The sequence below is a fragment of the Podarcis tiliguerta genome (assembly GCF_965153285.1).
Source record: "Podarcis tiliguerta genome assembly, chromosome: 2".
Classification (NCBI taxonomy): domain Eukaryota; kingdom Metazoa; phylum Chordata; class Lepidosauria; order Squamata; family Lacertidae; genus Podarcis; species Podarcis tiliguerta.
Window position 1 is genome coordinate 7,860,799 of NC_139535.1, and position 20,160 is coordinate 7,880,958.

The 20,160-nt window shown below is 49.5% G+C and overlaps 2 protein-coding genes across 9 annotated transcripts in view; one reads left to right on the plus strand and one right to left on the minus strand.

Moving 5' to 3' along the window:
* LOC310670292 (uncharacterized protein) overlaps positions 1 to 20,160 on the plus strand; it is a 197,115-nt gene that overhangs the window by 148,109 nt on the left and 28,846 nt on the right. The window lies entirely within an intron of this gene.
* Positions 9,358 to 19,296, minus strand: LOC310670430 (uncharacterized protein). 7 transcript variants are annotated; one of them, XM_083425787.1, is made up of 4 exons: positions 15,778 to 15,894; positions 15,116 to 15,253; positions 13,221 to 13,346; positions 9,358 to 11,589 (listed from the first exon to the last, which is right to left on the minus strand). In XM_083425787.1, the coding sequence occupies exons 3-4, from the start codon at positions 13,288 to 13,290 to the stop codon at positions 9,992 to 9,994; spliced, it is 1,668 nt and encodes a 555-aa protein (XP_083281913.1). In that variant the 5' UTR covers positions 13,291 to 13,346; positions 15,116 to 15,253; positions 15,778 to 15,894; the 3' UTR covers positions 9,358 to 9,991. The 7 variants fall into 7 exon arrangements, with proteins under 7 accessions (XP_083281913.1, XP_083281917.1, XP_083281911.1 ...); XM_083425791.1 differs by lacking the exons at positions 15,116 to 15,253; positions 15,778 to 15,894 and adding an exon at positions 19,111 to 19,296; XM_083425785.1 differs by lacking the exons at positions 15,116 to 15,253; positions 15,778 to 15,894 and adding an exon at positions 18,866 to 19,006.

The window sequence follows — 20,160 nt, forward strand, 5'->3', positions numbered from 1 at the left end:
CAATCCTGCCTCATGTCCTTCCGCTGGCAGTGCGCCTCCTGATCCCGATGCCTGGGACTCCTCCCCCCTACTGCACTCTGGTGTGGACGCTGGTCCTGATTTCCAACTGCTGCTCTCTGAGTCCCCTCTGGTCCCTTCTTCCTGGGGTGTCCCCCTCGGCACCCCCCTTGCCCTGACCATGGGGGCCCCTTTCTGTGAATCTTCCGATTCGCTGGAAAGACTCGGAGACCTCGGACCGCTGTCCTCGCTAACATTTCCTTCGTACTCCTCCCCCTCGCTCTCTATTTCCTCCCTTTCCTGTGCCTCTGCTCCTGAACCCCTGACATCCATCCCCCCCTCGAAGCCCCCCCTTCCCCCCTCCCCTCCTTCAGGTGTGGGTGCTGGGTGCTCCGTCGTTGTGGGGGTGAATGCCGGATACAGTTCGTCCCCCGTGGCGTGCATCCAGCCGGATAAGTCCGGCTCGTCCTCCGTGCTCTCGTCGACCTCGATTTCCTCTGCTTCCATCTCTTTGCCGCCGTGCTCGAACCCAAGGTCCTCCCCCAACACGTCCATGGCCGTCTCTCCCCCGGTCTCCTCTGGGGACGTTGCCTGCCACGGACCCCTCAGCCACTTCCTGTGCCACTGCTCCTCTGTTCGATCGTCCCACCAATAAGAACGGTCTGAGGCAGACCCCGAGGGTGATCCCTCCGGGGAACGTGTTTCTAGTGCCGGTTCTTCGTCCGAGGTGAACCCCTGGAACGTGCTGGCTGACAATGTGGGTGTGAAAAGCCAGTCATCGAAATACGTGGCTGGCATGGGCCTGTGTGGGAAAAGGGCATGAAACTCTTCCTTGAGAAGAGGCTCGTCCAAGGCATAGTCCGGCACCCAACGGTTGGCGCTGGCCGGGGTACCTTCTCTGGCGAGAAAATATTCTACTCCCTCTTCCCCCCATCTCGAGTCTAAAATCTCTGTGACCTGGTTGATGGGTTCCCTTCTTGGCGACCCCCTCCTTGTGGGCGTCTCCCTGAGCGGGTCTGGTGCCGTGCCCGGCTCCTGAAATCTGTGAGGTGTTTTGTAGGGCATGAGCACTGATCTATGGAACACTGGGTGCATTCTGGATCCCTCCGGAAGTGTCAACCGGAAGGCCACTGGATTGACCTGTGCCTCGACTTGGTAAGGTCCTAGCTGCTTATGTCCGAGCTTCTTCTTCGCTAACGATCTGGTCGGCACTGCCTGGGCTGCTAACCAAACCCAGTCTCCCACCTGTATGTCTTCCCCAACCCTTCTGTGCTTGTCAGCCTGCAGTTTGTATGCGTGCTTTGCTAGTTCTAACTGCCTCCGAAGCTGTTCGTGAACCTCCTGCAACTCTGACGCTAAGGCTTCCGCTGCCTGTGGCTCCCCCTCCCCCAGTCTCTCTAATCCCGGGAAGGTTCTGGGATGCCTCCCGTTGTTGGCGAAGAACGGTGTCACCCCCATGGACACGTGCTTCGTGTTGTTGTAGGCGAACTCAGCGAGCGGCAGGTAGTCCACCCATGTTGCCGGCTGCTGATTTGCGTAGCATCTCAGGTACTGCTGCATGATGGCGTTGACTCGCTCCGCTTGTCCGTTGGTCTGCGGGTGTCTTGCCGACGCTAGGTTGATCTTGACGTTCAGGAAACCCATCAGCTTCTGCCAGAAGTTCGAGATGAACTGTCGCCCCCGGTCGGACAGGATAGACCGTGGCAGACCGTGAACCCTGAACACGTGGTCTATGAACAGTTTGGCGGTCTGTTCCGCCGTGGCCACCTTCGCGCACGGAATGAAGTGGGCCATTTTGGTGAACATGTCCACCACCACTAGCGCTGCCGTCTTGCCCCTCGAGCTGGGTAAATCCGTGACAAAGTCCAGGGCCACCCTCTCCCACGGTTCGCTCGGTGTCTGCAGCGGTTCGAGCAGTCCCGCTGGCGGTTTGTGCACTGACTTGGCCCTTTGGCAGGTGTCGCACCTCGAGACGTAATCCGTGACTTCCCCCCGCATCTTGGGCCACCAAAAATCTCTGGCTACTAATTCTACCGTCTTCTCTTTGCCAAAGTGCCCGGCGGTGGGTGCGTCGTGCAACTGCTGCAGTACTTTCGCGCGGAGGTCGTCTCCCGGTACGTAGAGGGCCCCTCTGCGGATGAGCAACCCATCGCGTATCTGGAACTCGTCGTCCTTCGCCGTGCCCCTGTGCACCTCCTCCATCTTGGCTTGTGCGAAGGGGTCCTCCTGCAGCGCTCGACGGACAGCATCCAGGTCCACGGTTGCTGAAGCGCACGCCCACGCTTTCGGTGCGAAAATGTGTTTGGCCGCTGCTGGTGCCGCCTCTTCGAGGTATTGCGGCTTTCTGGACAGTGCATCCGCCATGATGTTGTTGTCGCCTGGGATGTACTCTATCCTGAAGTCGAAATCCGCAAAGAACTCCGCCCATCGTATGTGCCTCTGGTTCAGGAACCTCGCCGTGCGCCAGTACTCCAGGTTCTTATGGTCCGTGCGGACCTGCACTGTGTGTTTGGCTCCGATGAGGAAGTGCCGCCACGCCTTGAATGCTGCATGAATGGCCAGCAACTCCCTGTCCCAGATGGTGTAGTTCTGCTCTGACTTGCTGAGCTTCCTGGAGTAGAAGGCACACGGTCTCCAGTCCCCATGCGGGTCTTGCTGTAACAGTACTGCTCCCACGGCTCTGTCTGAGGCGTCCGTTTCAACCCTCATCGGTCTGCTGGGATTCACATGCAGTAGCTGCTCTTCGGACGAGAAGAGACGCTTGAGTTTCTGAAAGGACTGCTCCGCCTGCTCCGTCCAGATGAACTTCGTCTTCTTGGAGCTGAGCGTGTCGGTAATGGCCGCCGTCTGCATCGCGAACCCCTTGATGAACTTGCGGTAAAAGTTGGCGAAACCGACAAACCGCTGGACCTCCTTCCGATTGCGCGGGCTCTTCCAGTCCAACACTGCGCGAACCTTGGCGCTGTCCATGGCGAGCCCCGTGTCCGACAACTTGTAGCCCAGGAAATCTACTTCCTTCATGTCGAATTGGCACTTCTCCAGCTTGGCGTACAGCCTATGCTCCTGCAGTCTCTGCAGAACTTCCTTGACGTCTCCCTCGTGGGTCTCCTCTGATTCTGAAAATATCAGGATGTCGTCCAGGAAGCAGACGCATTTCTTGTAGAGGAGACCCGCCAATACGTGATGCATGAAGGCTTGAAAACAGTGGGAGCCATTTTGTAATCCAAAGGGCATAACTCTGTATTCATAGGTGCCCAGGGGCGTGAACATGGCAGTCTTCCACTCGTCACCCTCCCGTATGCGAATCAGGTTGTACGCCCCTCGCAGACCCAACTTTGTGAAAACGCGTCCTTTCCTCACCGTTGCGAGCAGGTCGTCTATTTTGGGCATGGGAAAGGCTGTGGGCTTGGTTTTCGAGTTAAGAATTCTATAGTCTACCACAAGCCTTTTTTGGGGTGTGTCCTTCTTCTTCACAAAGAAAACAGGACTGCCCCCTACTGCCTTCGACTCCTGGATGAAACCGCGCTTCAAGTTGAGGTCTATGAACTCCCTGAGTTCCTGCAGCTCGTCTTCAGACATGGAATACAGTTTCCCGGTTGGCAGCGTCGCCCCTGGCAGGAGGTCAATCTTGCAGTCATAGGACCTGTGGGGAGGCAGCTTGTCCGCTTCCTTCTCGCAGAAAACCTCCAAAAACGCTGCGTACTTGAGTGGCACTGCTTGCAGCGTGCCTAATTGTAGCTGCGGGTCATCCTCTCCCCCTTCCGGGCTAGGCAGAATGCAATGTTCCACGCAGTAGGAGGAGCCGAAGGTCAGTTGGCGCTGGTACCACGCCAATGCTGGGCTGTGCCTGTGCAGCCAACTCATGCCCAATACTACAGGCGTGTCCGACAGGTGGGTGACATTGAAGCTGATGACTTCTCGGTGATTCCCAATTTGCATCACCATCGGAGGCGTTTGCTGCACCACCTGCCCCCCCAGCAATTCCCTGCCATCCACCGTGACAACCTTCAGAGGCAGCGTGGCTGGCAGTAGTGCTATGTTGTGCTGTTGAATAAAATCCAGTCCTATGAAGTCCGCGTTACTACCAGAGTCGATGGTAATCGGCACTTCCATAGTGAGTCCATTGGGTAGTTGGAGCGATGCTGTGAGCTGCACCACTGGTTTGGGCGGGAGGGGGTCTGTGGGCTGCAAAATTTCTGGGGATTGCTTCACTGAATTGTCTGGCTGGACCCCAGTGCCTCTTCCTCCAGCCAGACTCTGTCGTTTCCCTGCTGTGGTTCTCTCTGCTGAGTTGCATCTGTTACTTTTGCTGAGGCTGCAGTGTGCTTGTGGAGCCTCTGGGGACACTCTTTCGCCATGTGCTGAGCACTGTCGCAGATGTAGCACTTCCTGTTCCCTCTAGGAGGCTTCGTTTTGACTGCTCCCGGTGTTAGGGCTCTGGTAGCTGACTGAGCCCTGGCGCCTCCAATCTCCATCGGTTCCTCTCCCCCTCCCTGCGGAGGTGTGGATTGCGCACGCGCTGCATCCTTGGGAAAGAGGGGAGGTGCTCTCGCTGGCGTACGTCCCCAACGTCCTTCTTCCCTGTTCCAAGGACGTTCTTCCAGACGCACCCCAATTTCCAGTGCCCGCTGGACCACCTGCTTAGTGCTCTTTGGTCTCTCCCCCCTTGCAATCTCATCTTTCACATTTGCATTCAAGCCTTCCCAAAAAAGGTCTCTGACTGGAGCAGAATCCTTCTCCCATCCCAGCGCATGGACTAATCCAAAAAAGCGAGATTTGGTACTGCCTTACACTGGCTCTACCTTGTTTGAGCCCATGTATGTCTTTTCTGGCGATATCAATGTCTATATTTGATAGAAAACATGAATCCATCGCTTTAATGAACGCATCCGCATTTTGGAGCGCCGGATCTTTATCTCTCCACAGATTGCGCAGCCACGCTTTAGCTTCCCCATGCAAATGGGACCAGATAAATCCCACCTTCTCTTGCTCATCTCTAAAGTCTTTATCCAGCAGTTCCAGCGCAAACAGCAGGTCTGCTCGGAAGTTAGGGTACTGCTGTAAATTCCCATCGAAATGAGACGCAAGGCTGCCTCCTCTTTTCCCCAGCCCAATCCCTTCTGATTTGGGTCCCGTTTGCCCCTGCTTGGCAAGCACTTCCAACCTGGCTTGGAGATCCCTGCAGGTGGCAGCCGCTTCCTCTTCCCTTTTCTTGGATGCAATTACCTCCGTGTGGAGTCGTGTCACTGCGTCTTGCAGGGTCGCTAGTTGTTGTTCTGTAGTCATCTTGCCTGGCTTTTGTGAGCTCGCGAAGCACCAATCCTCTCCCCTCGCTGCGTCCACTCACGTTACGAGGTTTTTGGTGCAAAATTTAGGGAGATGGAGCTTACTGTCAGAGCTGGCTCCAGGTCCCAGCTCACAGAGGACCAACGCTAGCCGGCAGTAATGTACAAAAGTCTTTATTGAAGTACAGTTTCCATTTTCAAGCCGCAGCGCCCCAGCTCTACGTCTAGGGTTAGACCGGCGAAGCTCCATCTGAATCTCCGCCCCCTGTACACCAGTTTAAGACTCTAGCCTTACTCCACCTCTTCCGTCTCTCCTTTCTCCTCTGGGTCCTGTTACCCCCCGGGGTCCCTTCCTTCCTGGATTCTTCTGACGCAGACGTTGACCCCCCTGACTCCTCCCGCTCTTTCCGGCGGGCTTTGGGACCTGGCTCCCTATCCGGGCTGCCAACTGTGCCGCCCTCCTGTACATTTGAACTTGGCGCGCGCGCGCAGCCTTCGACCTTCCTCTTGACCGTTTCCTCGCTCCCCGATGGAGGCGTGGCCAATCCTGCCTCATGTCCTTCCGCTGGCAGTGCGCCTCCTGATCCCGATGCCTGGGACTCCTCCCCCCTACTGCACTCTGGTGTGGACGCTGGTCCTGATTTCCAACTGCTGCTCTCTGAGTCCCCTCTGGCCCCTTCTTCCTGGGGTGTCCCCCTCGGCACCCCCCTTGCCCTGACCATGGGGCCCCCTTTCTGTGAATCTTCCGATTCGCTGGAAAGACTCGGAGACCTCGGACCGCTGTCCTCGCTAACATTTCCTTCGTACTCCTCCCCCTCGCTCTCTATTTCCTCCCTTTCCTGTGCCTCTGCTCCTGAACCCCTGACAGCATCATTGTTTTGGAAGCTGCAATATTTTTATGTGTTTTCACATATCTCCATGCATTTCACTGTAAAAACGCCCAACGATGAAATTAAAAGTTCCATACACTCAAACACATTCAAAGGTTTTCCAAATAATTTTCCAAATGAAATGGTCATATGATATCAACAATCAAGTGTTAGAAACCACCCAAAATAGCATGAGATACAAAGTCCTCCTTCTTCCTGTTCCCGAGAGATTTGAATGGGGAAATCCTTTCAATTTCTTAATAAGAAGGGGCAGTGGGGTGAGGAAGGCCGGGGCTACATCCACACCGTTTAAAGCGATATGAAGCCGCTTTAAACACTCATGGCTTCTTCCCCCAAAGAAACTGGGAGCTATAGTTTGAAAAGGGTGCTGAGAGTTGTTAGGAGACCCCCTCGTTCCCCTCCCAGACCTACATTCCCAGAGTTCCTAACGCTAACTAGAATTCTAACCCTAACCTGAACACTAACCCTAATCCTAAACATTAACTCTTTACCCAAGCTACAATTCCCAGAGTTCCCTGCCAAGAAGGCAACCCTACCGCTACAATTCCCAGAGTTCCCTGCCAAGAAGGGAACCCTACCTCTACAATTCCCAGAGTTCCCTGCCAAGAAGGGAACCCTACCGCTACAATTCCCAGAGTTCCTAACTCTAACTCTATTCCTAACGCTAACTTTTACCCCTTAACCCGAGCTACAATTCCCAGAGTTCCCTGCCAAGAAGGGAACCCTACGCCTACCTCCTTAACCAGAACTACAATTCCCAGAGTTCCCTGGCAAAAAGGGAACCATAACCCTAACTCTAACACTAACGCTAACCTTTAACCCGAGCTACAATTCCCAGAGTTCCCTGCCAAGAAGGGAACCCTACCCCTACCCCTACATCTACCCACCACCCCTACACTGTATAGGGAAACCAAACCAATGCAAACAGAAACTGAACCACAGGGTCACGCTGTTTCTCCTGGATTGTGGATTTTTGAAAGGATATTAACTTTTCGCTAGTGCTGTTTGAAGGCATACTGGGGATTGAGGACACCACGTGGATGACCCCTGAATACGAGGTTGACTCCCCCCCTAAACTTTGTGACATTGCTGAAGGGCAGAACTTAATAATGTGGTCGGGGAGGAGTGGGAATGGAGCCAGGGCCGTCAATAAGAAGAATCTCAGACTGCCAAAATATTTTTTGCTCATGGCTTCGTTACTCCTTCTTTCCAGGAGTGTTAGGTGGGGTACAGTGGTACCTCGGGTTAAGTACCGTATTTTTTGCTCTATAAGACTCACTTTTTCCCTCCTAAAAAGTAAGGGGAAATGTGTGTGCGTCTTATGGAGCGAATGCAGGCTGTGCAGCTATCCCAGAAACCAGAACAGCAAGAGGGATTCCTGCTTTCACTGCGCAGCGATCCCTCTTGCTGTTCTGGCTTCTGAGATTCAGAATAATTTTTTTCTTGTTTTCCGCCTCCAAAAACTAGGTGCGTCTTGTGGTCTGGTGCGTCTTATAGAGCGAAAAATACGGTACTTAATTCGTTCTGGAGGTCCCTTCTTAACCTGAAACTGTTCTTAACCTGAAGCACCACTTTAGCTAATGGGGCCTCCCGCTGCCACCGCGCCGCTGCTGCGCAATTTCTGTTCTCATCCTGAAGCAAAGTTCTTAACCCAAGGTACTATTTCTGGGTTAGCGGAGTCTGTAACCTGAAGCATATGTAACCCGAGGTACCACTGTAGCTATATATGTGCCACCATACCAAAAAAAAAGCAAAAAAGAAAGAGGCCACCCAAAGGTTGATCTGTGTTTCCTACCTCAGGTTTGCCTACTTCTGATGTTTGCTGAGAACATGCAATTAAATCGCTTTTCTGTGTGGTTTGTGTGGCATTGTGTGTTGACCTAAGATTGCTTCACACTGCTCAGATGAGTGGGTTCTTTCCACGTAGAAATCCTTCTCCTGTCACGGAGTATTTTTTCAGACTCCACACATTATGCACGGCCACCCTCCATAAAGTTGTTATCAGTGCTTTTTTCCTAAAACAATGTTTAGGGGTACTCTCATTTTCCTATTCATATTGAAATAAAGGTAAAGGTAAAGGTACCCCTGCCCGTACGGGCCAGTCGTGTCCGACTCTAGGGTTGTGCGCCCATCTCACTTAAGAGGCCGGGGGCCAGCGCTGTCCGCAGACACTTCCGGGTCACATGGCCAGCGTGACAAAGCTGCATCTGGCGAGCCAGCACCAGCGCAGCACACGGAAACGCCGTTTACCTTCCTGCTATAAAGCGGTACCTATTTATCTACTTGCACTTAAGAGTGCTTTCGAACTGCTAGGTGGGCAGGAGCTGGGACCGAAAGACGGGAGCTCACCCCGCCGCGGGGATTCGAACCGCCGACCATGTGATCGGCAAGTCCTAGGCACTGAGGTTTTACCCACAGCGCCACCCGTGTCCCAGTATTTCAGTATTGAAATACTGCCTCCCAATGAGGTCAAACTTAGATTCACAAAATGTTTAGAGGGATGCGTACCCCCAGAAAAAAGCACTGGTTGTAACAACAACGGTTTATTATTTATACCCTGCTCATTTGGCTGGGTTCCCCCAGCCACCCTGGGCGGCTCCCAACAGAATATTAAAAACACAAGAAAACACCACACATTAAAAACTTCCCTATTTATTTAAGGTAAAGGTAAAGGGACCCCTGACCGTTAGGTCCAGTCGTGACCGACTCTGGGGTTGCGGCGCTCATCTCGCTTTATTGGTCAAGGGAGCCGGCGTACAGCTTCCGGGTCATGTGGCCAGCAGGAATAAGCCACTTCTGACGAACCAGAGCAGTGCACGGAAACGCCGTTTACCTTCCCGCCGGAGTGGTACCTATTTATCTACTTGCACTTTGACGTGCTTTCAAACTGCTAGGTTGGCAGGAGCAGGGACCGAGCAACGGGAGCTCACCCCGTCACGGGGATTCGAACCACCGACCTTCTGATCGGCAAGTCCTAGGCTCTGTGGTTTAACCCACAGCGCTACCCACATCCCTCCCTATTTATTTACTTACAGCCAAAAGACATGGTGTTTCTTCTTCCACCTGGCGACGATTCACAATCCTGTCTGGAATTTTTTACTGGTATCTGAACCTTGATCGACTGTTGCAGCCCAAAATGGGAAACATATATTGAGATAATAATGCAGTCACCACACAGAAGCAGCTTAAGATCCAAATAGTTTACTGTTGCAGAAGATGAGGCTCCATAAAACATTTACAGACATAGACATACACAGCTTGTAGGCTTCTGCAGATACAGATATATACAGATACATAAGAGTACAAGGCATTTCCATTATTCTAAGTAAACTCACCAATTCAGGACATAACACTGGACAACTAATAGACTCTACTACTGAGCTGACATGCATTAACCACAGATATAGGGGCATTGGGCCATTACCATAGCAACTGGCTTGACTGACCTTGCACATTGTTTAGCTCACCCAGGGGTGATTTACGCTCATAAAGGAAATTAATCCTTTCTCATATCCAGTTACTCAAACACCCCTTCTTTAATTTTGTTCATGATATTGGCTTTCATATGATGGCAGAAAACCTAGCCGTTTCACCAATTATTCGCATTTACATGCTGCAAGAGGCTTTATCAGTATATCTGTCAGAATTTTTTCTGTGGGGCAGAATCGTAATCCAATTAGTTTCTGTTCCACGTGGTCTCTTGTATAATGATATTTGAGATCCACGTGTTTAGGACTTTCTTGGACTTAGCCATATGAATACAGGTCTAGTTGTCCTCAAATATTGTGACTGGCTCCAACACAGGTAGACCCATATCATTTAACAGTTGTTTAAACAATCTTCTCCCCTGTGTGTAAAGCTTTTCTCACAACCACCTGTATGGAGCCTCTGATGATAACGAAGGCCATTGCTCTGAGCAAAACTCTTTCCACACACTAAGCATTTATATGGCTTCTCCCCTGTGTGGATTCTTTGGTGATTAAAAAGCGTACTGCTCTGAGTGAAGCTCTTCCCACACTCTAAGCATTTATACGGTTTCTCCCCTGTGTGGATTCTTTGATGACTAAGAAGGATACTGTTATGGATGAAGCACTTTCCACAAATGGAACATTTATGTGGCTTCTCTCCTGTGTGGATTCTCTGATGACGAGAAAGGCCAGCACGATCAGTGAAGTTATTTCCACACTCTGAGCACTTATAAGGTCTTTCACCTGTGTGGGTTCTTTCATGATAAGTAAGGTTGCTGCCATGACTGAAGCTTTTCCCACACTCTGCACATTTAAATGGTTTCTCACCTGCATGAAGTCTCTGATGACTACGAAGACTTTTGCTGTGAGTGAAGCTCTTTCCGCACTCTGGGCATTTATACGGTTTCACTCCTGTGTGGATTCTTTGATGACTAAGAAGGTCACTTTGCTGGCTGAAGCACTTTCCACAACTGGAACATTTATGTGGCTTCTTTGTGTGGATTCTTTGGTGATTAAAAAGCGTACTGCTCTGAGTGAAGCTCTTTCCACACTCTAAGCATTTATATGGTTTCTCCCCCGTGTGGATTCTTTGATGGCTAAGAAGGCGACTGTTCTGGCTAAAGCACTTTCCACAATTGGAACATTTATGCGGCTTCTCTCCTGTGTGGATTCTCTGATGACGAGAAAAGCTACTACGGTCAGTGAAGCTCTTTCCACACACTGAGCACTTATATGGTTTTTCTCCAGTGTGGATTCTTTGATGGGTAAGAAGGTTGGAGCTCAGACGGAAACTCTTTCCACACTCTGAACATTTATACCGTTTCTCTCCTCTGAGTGAAGAGCTCTGAGTGAAGCTCTTTCCACACTCTAAGCATTTATACAGTTTCTCCCCTGTGTGGAATGTTTGATTACTAAGAAGGTCAATTTTCTGGCTGAAGCACTTTCCACAACTGGGACATGTATGTGTATTCTCTCCTGTGTGGATTCTTTGGTGATTAAAAAGCGTACTGCTCTGAGTGAAACTCTTTCCACACACTGAGCACTTATATGGTTTTTCTCCAGTGTGAATTCTTTGATGAGTTAGAAGGTTGTAGCTCAGACAAAAACTCTTTCCGCACTCTGAACATTTATACGGTTTATCTTCTGTGTGGATTCTTTCATGTACAAGAAGATGTGATTTGTAGTTGAAACTCCTTCCACACTCTGAACATTGAAACCGTTTATCCCCATCATGTTGTCTTCCAATGGTGCTAAGGCTTGATATTCTAGTTGGGCTTTTTGCACAAAGAGAGACATTTTCCTCTTCCTTGCCCGTGTATGGTCCTTCCAGCATTGAGATTTCATTGAAGCTAGCACCATGTGGAACAACAGTGTCCTTCCTCACATTTTCTTCTGCTTCAGTTTTAATTATCTGGGGTTCATTCTCTTGACTGCTCTCCTTCTGATCACCTGCAGGAATACAAAGAGGAACTTGATCAGGGAGGAACAGATACCCAAATTAAGGAACAATTCCAATTAACAGCCATCTGAAACAGGGAAGGGGAAGGATTGTCAGGAGGCAGCCACTGTTGATGGGCAACAACTGGCTGCTTATGATATTCTTATAAAGAAGCTGGTAAAATGCGGTCTTGACTATGCTACCACTCAGTGGATTTATAACTGGCTGACTGACCGAACCCAAAGGGTGCTCATCAATGCTTCCTCTTCATCCTGGAGAAGAGTGACTAGTGGGGTGCCACAGGGTTCTGTCTTGGGCCCGGTCTTATTCAACATCTTTATCAACGACTTGGATGAAGGACTCAAGGGCATCCTGATCAAATTTGCAGATGACACCAAACTGGGAGGGGTGGCTAACACCCCAGAGGACAGGATCACACTTCAAAATGACCTTGACAGATTGGAGAACTGGGCAAAAACAAACAAGATGAATTTTAACAGGGAGAAATGTAAAGTATTGCACTTGGGCAAAAAAAATGAGAGGCACAAATACAAGATGGGTGACACCTGGCTTGAGAGCAGTACATGTGAAAAGGATCTAGGAGTCTTGGTTGACCACAAACCTGACATGAGCCAACAGTGTGACGTGGCAGCTAAAAAAGCCAATGCAATTCTGGGCTGCATCAATAGGAGTATAGCATCTAGATGAAGGGAAGTAATAGTGCCACTGTATTCTGCTCTGGTCAGACCTCACCTGGAGTACTGTGTCCAGTTCTGGGCACCACAGTTCAAGAAGGACACTGACAAACTGGAACGTGTCCAGAGGAGGGCAACCAAAATGGTCAAAGGCCTGGAAACGATGCCTTATGAGGAACGGCTAAGGAGCTGGGCATGTTTAGCCTGGAGAAGAGGAGGTTAAGGGGTGATATGATAGCCATGTTCAAATATATAAAAGGATGTCACATAGAGGAGGGAGAAAGGTTGTTTTCTGCTGCCCCAGAGAAGCGGACACGGAGCAATGGATCCAAACTACAAGAAAGAAGATTCCACCTAAACATTAGGAAGAACTTCCTGACAGTAAGAGCTGTTCGACAGTGGAATTTGCTGTCAAGGAGTGTGGTGGAGTCTCCTTCTTTGGAGGTCTTTAAGCAGAGGCTTGACAACCGTATGTCAGGAGTGCTCTGATGGTGTTTCCTGCTTGGCAGGGGGTTGGACTCAATGGCCCTTGTGGTCTCTTCCAACTCTATGATTCTATGATTCTATAAGGTTGTTCATTTTATATTACAGAGCTCTGGAAGCTCAGAGTGAATTTGACATTGCACAAGACTTGTCACATAAAACAACCTCCCATTTTCTAGTTTCCCCCAGTCTGCCAGACCTGATTTAGAGGGGCACAGAAGCAGACGAGAGGATGGAAACAGGCACATTGCACTCGTGGGATTCGTTTTATACCCTAGCATCTCAACTATTTAACTGTCTCCAGCCCTCATTAAGCATCAGGCCTCATGTTTCATCCATAGCACCTCCAGTCAACAGAGCTCCAATGCAGCAGGAACAACTCCAACTGAGACCTTGTGTCACGATCTTATGGGGCTGTCCTGGGTGTGTGAGTAACTTTGGGCCCAGAGAAGAAGGAGACTTACCCAGAAGGGCCAGACCCCTGTAATTCTCCTCCATGATGTCCCTGTGCAAGGCCCTCTGGCCTGGATCCATGAGGGCCCCTCCTCCTCTGTGAAACGCACGGCCGCCTCCTCAAAGATCACCAAACCCTGAAAAAAGAAAAAAGGGAAGAGATTTATCTCACAGGTAATTTAGCAATCCAAAGAGGCAGTAAAGGCCTGGAAACGATGCCTTATGAGGAACGGCTAAGGGAGCTGGGCATGTTTAGCCTGGAGAAGAGGAGGTTAAGGGGTGATATGATAGCCATGTTCAAATATATAAAAGGATGTCACATAGAGGAGGGAGAAAGGTTGTTTTCTGCTGCTCCAGAGAAGCGGACACGGAGCAATGGATCCAAACTACAAGAAAGAAGATTCCACCTAAACATTAGGAAGAACTTCCTGACAGTAAGAGCTGTTTGACAGTGGAATTTGCTGCCAAGGAGTGTGGTGGAGTCTCCTTCTTTGGAGGTCTTTAAGCAGAGGCTTGACAACCATGTCAGGAGTGCTCTGATGGTGTTTCCTGCTTGGCAGGGGGTTGGACTCGATGGCCCTTGTGGTCTCTTCCAACTCTATGATTCTATGATTCTAAGGCGAAGTGACTTCAAGTTCCCCTGTGGAATCATTCTATCTTATTCGTTCGGTGATGCTTCCCCCGAATCCCCATGTTATTAGAGCAACAAAAGAGGAACAAAAGAAACAAATAAACCAATACGTTTGTGGTATGAAAAATTACGGGATTACAGCAGGAAGGTATGAGAGCTGCACTGGTTGGGAGTAGCTCGAAACTTTTGCAGGTGGAATTGTGTTTCGCCCCTCTCTGCAGGATAGCACAAATCCCCATGAATGTACAATAAAATAGATTCCTGGACTAATCTTGGAGTAGCTGAAGTCTTCCATGACTACTATATCTCTCCTTTTTGAATGTTTGGTAATCTGCTTATTCATGGATGCGACGACAGCAGCACAGATACTACTGGCCCAGAGATGGAAAGAAGATAAAGTCCGACCAGAGACAAATGGCTGGTGAAGATGATGGACTACACCAAAATGGCCAAACTCACCGGGAAAATCAGAAACCAGGAAGAGAAGAAATCTAAGAAGGAATGAGAAAAAATTCACTATGTACTTAAGAGAACACTGTAAACAACTAAAAACTTTGGCAGGATTTGAGTAACGTTTGCACGTTACTATAAGCACGTTACTATAATGTACTATAAGCTAAGGTAAAATTGGATTATTTAAGAAAAATAGACAAAATAAGGGAAGCAGTGGGAAAAGATTGAAAACTGTAACCATGGAAGGGTGGAGGGTCAAAGGATTCAGGGAATCCTAATGATGGTGATGTTTATTGTTTGAATTTAAACGTGCAATGTAAAATTCAATTAAAAAGATTTTTTTCAAAAAAGCTGGCATTCACTACGGGGAATTGGGAAGAGGGAAGCTGTCTGGGCTGGAAGTGAATGACATCAATAAAATGCTGTTTGCATGGGGGGGCGGGGAGGAAAGCATCATTCAAGTCTCAGTCTGGCTTGAAGGTCTATAGCTGATATCCACAGTAAGGTCACTGTTGTTTCCTACTCCTACAATTTGTACCCATATGCTCTCCATCCACCTTTCATACTCCAAGTGTACACATCCTTCACAGATTGCTACTCCTTCTCCCTTCCGTTTTGATATATTTCTTTCGAACAGGTTGTTGATGGCATCTGTCTGTCTCGGAAGAGTGTGCCTTCAAGGGGGAAGCCAAACCATCGGAGAGTTACAGCATCGGCTGTGGCTTTGGAGACTGAAATGGGAGAGACATGTTTTGTTGCAGCTAGGGTGGATGAAGGAGTCCAGTTGTGTTGCTGCAGATGAACCATGGCATTTTCTTTTACCTGTGCTCTTCCCAACAAGTCATTCCTCCTCTGGTCATTGCTGTGGAGTGACAGGTTGGAGCCCTCAATTTCTACATTAGAGTCATGAGTCCCATCCCACCAGGTTTCAGTAATGCCTGTTAGGTCGCATTTGCCACCCTGTATTAAGCAATGACAAACCTAGACAGCACCTTAAAAAGCAGAGACATCACCTTGCCAACAAAGGTCCGTATAGTTAAAGCCGTGGTTTTCCCAGTAGTGATGTATGTAAGTGAGAGCTGGACCATAAAGAAGGCTGATCGCCGAAGAATGGATGCTTTTGAATTATGGTGCTGGAGGAGACTCTTGAGAGTCCCATGGACTGCAAGAAGATCAAACCTCTCCATTCTGAAGGAAATCAGCCCTGAGTGCTCACTGGAAGCACAGATCCTGAAGCTGAGACTCCAGTACTTTGGCCACCTCGTGAGAAGAGAAGACTCCCTGGAAAAGACCCTGATGTTGGGAAAGATGGAGGGCACAAGGAGAAGGGAAGGACAGAGGACGAGATGGTTGGACAGTGTTCTCGAAGCTACCAGCATGAGTTTGACCAAACTGCGGGAGGCAGTGGAAGACAGGAGTGCCTGGCATGCTCTGGTCCATGGAGTCATGAAGGGTCGGACACGACTAAACGACTAAACAACAACAACAATTAAGAGCTCACGTTTTAAAGAAAGCATTTCATTTAACAAGATTTATATGCCATTGAATATTATTTTTAAAATCTAAGGTGTTTACATAAAACATATTCATAAGGGGGAAATTGATAAAAATCAGCAGATTAAAAACTAGTAGACTTAACCAAAAGCTTAACATGTGGGATGTTAGCATCCAAAATGCTTTTATGAAGGGTTAACTGCAAGAGCCGTGGAACTCTTGTGACATCATACACTCTGTGGCAGTTATGGCAGTTATTTCAGTTACGGCAGCTAGTATTGAACAGTCTTAACAGAGCAGCAGGTATGTTATGCTGGTTGCGCTGCTGTCTGTCTCAGCCAGTCTGTAAGACGCTTTAGCAAATTAAGTATCACCCACCCACATAGTCTATTTAATCTGCAACTGCAAGCACACTATGTTATATGCTATTTAAACTTTGAAAGGGAGTGTCTTGCATAGTTTTTACAGGAGGGAAAAGAGAACTAATTAAAGGGTCAAGCGACCCAGGGCTGCCTTCCGCATACTCCGCAAACGGGAATGAGAGTTTAATTCCCACATAACAGACCATAGTAGCCTTTCCGTCAGTTTTACAGTGGTACCTTGGGTTAAGTACTTAATTCGTTCCGGAAGTCCATTCTTAACCTGAAGCACCACTTTAGCTAATGGGACCTCCAGCTGCTGCCGCAGCACGATTTTTGTTCTCATCATGAAGCAAAGTTCTTAACCTGAGGTAATATTTCTGGGTTAGCTGAGTCTGTAACCTGAAGCGTATGTAACCCGAGGTACCACTGTATTAAGTTAAAAACCATCAAATATAGATAGAATCAAGCGGGGGTTTTTATTTTTTTAAAAAAGACCAGTGTACATTTTTAAAAAAAATACACATCTGGGTAGGCATCTCTAAACAAAAAAAAGTTTTTAGCAAGTGCCAAAATCAGCACAGTGAAAGTACCTGGCTGATATCAACAGGCAAAGAATCTTTTCTTCCAACACACACCTGCAAACTGACACAAAAACAGCTCCATGCATCCCAGTTCAAGGAGTGGGGTTTCCCCCTTTTTCTAAGGGCCTCACCCCCAACTGCACACACACACACAGAGGGACTTTCCTCTATCCCACTCCCACAATGGTTAATTCCCCAAACCAGATCTCAATCCTACATCTGCATCCCAACACAAACCTACAATTGGCATCCACGGAAAGGGAGAGGCCTCAGGGAACTCCCAGCTTGGCAGAGAAAAGGAAACACCCTAACACACACACTTTGTGTGAGTGAAACTTCAAAACGACCTTGACAGATTAGAGAACTGGGCCAAAACAAATAAGATGAATTTTAACAGGGAGAAATGTAAAATATTGCACTTGGGCAAAAAAAATGAGAGGCACAAATACAAGATGGGTGACACCTGGCTTGAGAGCAGTACATGTGAAAAGGATCTAGGAGTCTTGGTTGACCACAAACTTGACATGAGCCAACAGTGTGACGCGGCAGCTAAAAAAGCCAATGCAATTTTGGGCTGCATCAATAGGAGTATAGCATCTAGATCAAGGGAAGTAATAGTGCCACTGTATTCTGCTCTGGTCAGACCTCACCTGGAGTATTGTGTCCAGTTCTGGGCACCACAGTTCAAGAAGGACACTGACAAACTGGAACGTGTCCAGAGGAGGGCAACCAAAATGGTCAAAGGCCTGGAAACAATGCCTTATGAGGAACGGCTAAGGGAGCTGGGCATGTTTAGCCTGGAGAAGAGGAGGTTAAGGGGTGATATGATAGCCATGTTCAAATATATAAAAGGATGTCACCTAGAGGAGGGAGAAAGGTTGTTTTCTGCTGCTCCAGAGAAGCGGACACGGAGCAATGGATCCAAACTACAAGAAAGAAGATTCCACCTAAACATTAGGAAGAACTTCCTGACAGTAAGAGCTGTTTGACAGTGGAATTTGCTGCCAAGGAGTGTGGTGGAGTCTCCTTCTTTGGAGGTCTTTAAGCAGAGGCTTGACAACCATATGTCAGGAGTGCTCTGATGGTGTTTCCTGCTTGGCAGGGGGTTGGACGCGATGGCCCTTGGGGTCTCTTCCAACTCTATGATTCTATGATTCTATTCTATGATTCTATGAAACTCTGCATGAATGGGAACACAGGGACTGACCCATTCAGCTTGCTATCTCCTACACAAACTGGCAGCAGCTCTCTGGGGGTTTCAGCCTTTACCTGGAGACACCGGGATTGAACGGGTAGTGCAACGCAGTGGTTACAGCTGGGGAAAGGAGTCTGCCACTGAGCTGGAAGGAAGAAAGGTAAGAAAAGCCACCATCCCCCCCCCAACAGCCCCACACTTGCCAGATTCGGCTCCAAAGGGAGCTGTGATGAGCGCAAAGGGCCTTTGGGTGCAGGGGTCTCCCGGAAACAGGGAGGCAGGTGGAAGGGAATCCCAAGGCAGGGGAAGGGCCTCTAGGGGAGAGAAGAAATCTAGCCAGGGATGGCAGAGAACAAAAAGGGAGGGAGGCAGGCAGAGCCTGGGAAGAGAATGAAAATTTGATTCCAACCAGCCCTATTGGTGTCATCAGGACTTTTAGGCCCAGGCAGAGTGATCAGGAGGGCAGCGAACGATGGGCATCTTGGGGAAGGGCGGTGGCTGCTTTGCATGCAGAAGGTCGCTGCCAGTCTGTGTGGGCAGCACCGTTGCTCTGAACAATGGACTGGGGCTGCGCAGGGAGCTTTGTGGAAACTTCCATTGTGCGATTCTAGTCGCCTCCTTTGCAAGACTCGGTGGGAGGCGGATTCCCACGCTTCGGGGGAAGGGAGGAGGCTCACGGGCAGAACACCTCCTTGGCATGCAGAAGGTCCTGGGCTCCATCCCCAGTTGGGCCGGGAAGAGCCCTGGGCGCGCCATCACGGAGAGCTGCTGCCAGCCCGTGCAGGCAATACTGAGCTAGGTGGACCACTGGTCTGATTCAGCGACGGGGTTTTCCTTCCTCCCTCCTCTCCCCCCACCTCCCTCATCATCCCCCGAGCGGCCCCCGAGGCCCCCTTTGCGGCCTCCAGGAACCTCAGCCCCCCCTCCCCGCTGCGCCCACCTCAAGCGCCGCTCGGCCGCCGTCCTTCTCCGCCGCCTCCCTCCGCGCCTCTCTCGCTCTCGCCCCAAGGCACGACGGGAAAGCCAGTGCTGCCGAGCGCGACTACCACGGAATCTCACCGTCCAGGTGGCGAAAGGAAACTACGACTCCCAGCAGCCACCGCGAAGGGAGGACTTAGAACGCCCAGCTGCTCCGCGCTGATTAGGAGGGGAGGGGGAAGAAGAGCGGTATGTTGCCATTATTACCTTCCGTCTTGTCGTGGCGGCTCCCGGTCTGCAGGTGGCGCCGCGCTCTCGCTTCCGGGAGGATTCGCCCTTTGCGGGGAGTTCGGCTCCTGCTTCCCTCCGCCTTCCATTCAAAGCTCCCCTGGGGTGGATTTCATTCATTGGATTGGATTGTATTTCTGTGCCACTTTCCATTCAAACGGATCCCAAAGCTGCTTACAAACATTAAATAACAACGACAAGATAGAACATAGTAGAACATCTCAAATACAACATCAATCATATAGAATAATTTAACAAATCATCCGTGAAACAATCGCAATCTCAAGGCAGCAGGGAGTCTGTGATTGTATAGTCCGAGGGGGTTGGAGCTTTGGTTCAGTCCGGACCATTCATTTTACTGGATTGCACTTCTGGTTACCTGTAGATCAGATTTGCACGGAGGAGCAAAACCAAAGGTGTCAGGGCTGCTGAAAGCCAGGAATCCTAGGTCCGTTGTCATAGAATCATAGGATCATAGAATCATAGAGTTGGAAGAGACCACAAGGGCCATCGAGTCCAACCCCCTGCCAAGCAGGAAACACCATCAGAGCACTCCTGACATATGGTTGTCAAGCCTCTGCTTAAAGACCTCCAAAGAAGGAGACTCCAGCACACTCCTTGGCAGCAAATTCCACTGTCGAACAGCTCTTACTGTCAGGAAGTTCTTCCTAATGTTTAGGTGGAATCTTCTTTCTTGTAGTTTGGATCCATTGCTCCGTGTCCGCTTCTCTGGAGCAGCAGAAAACAACCTTTCTCCCTCCTCTATGTGACATCCTTTTATATATTTGAACATGGCTATCATATCACCCCTTAACCTCCTCTTCTCCAGGCTAAACATGCCCAGCTCCCTTAGCCGTTCCTCATAAGGCATCGTTTCCAGGCCTTTGACCATTTTGGTTGTCGGCATCTGTTTCACTGCACACACGCAATTTTTTAGAAAATTATGTTTTGAAATACAGTACATGTTTTGTGATGTGCTAGATTTGCCCAAAAGGGAAGTCAGAAAATTTGAAAAATATGTGTGTAGTT

Excerpts from the sequence above, each read along its gene's own strand:
- LOC310670430 (XM_083425791.1), bottom strand. The coding sequence starts at position 13,290 with ATGGATCCAGGCCAGAGGGCCTTGCACAGGGACATCATGGAGGAGAAT. Across the intron at positions 11,590-13,220 it reads CAGGGGTCTGGCCCTTCTGG|GTGATCAGAAGGAGAGCAGT; the intron begins GTAAGTCTCCTT and ends GTATTCCTGCAG.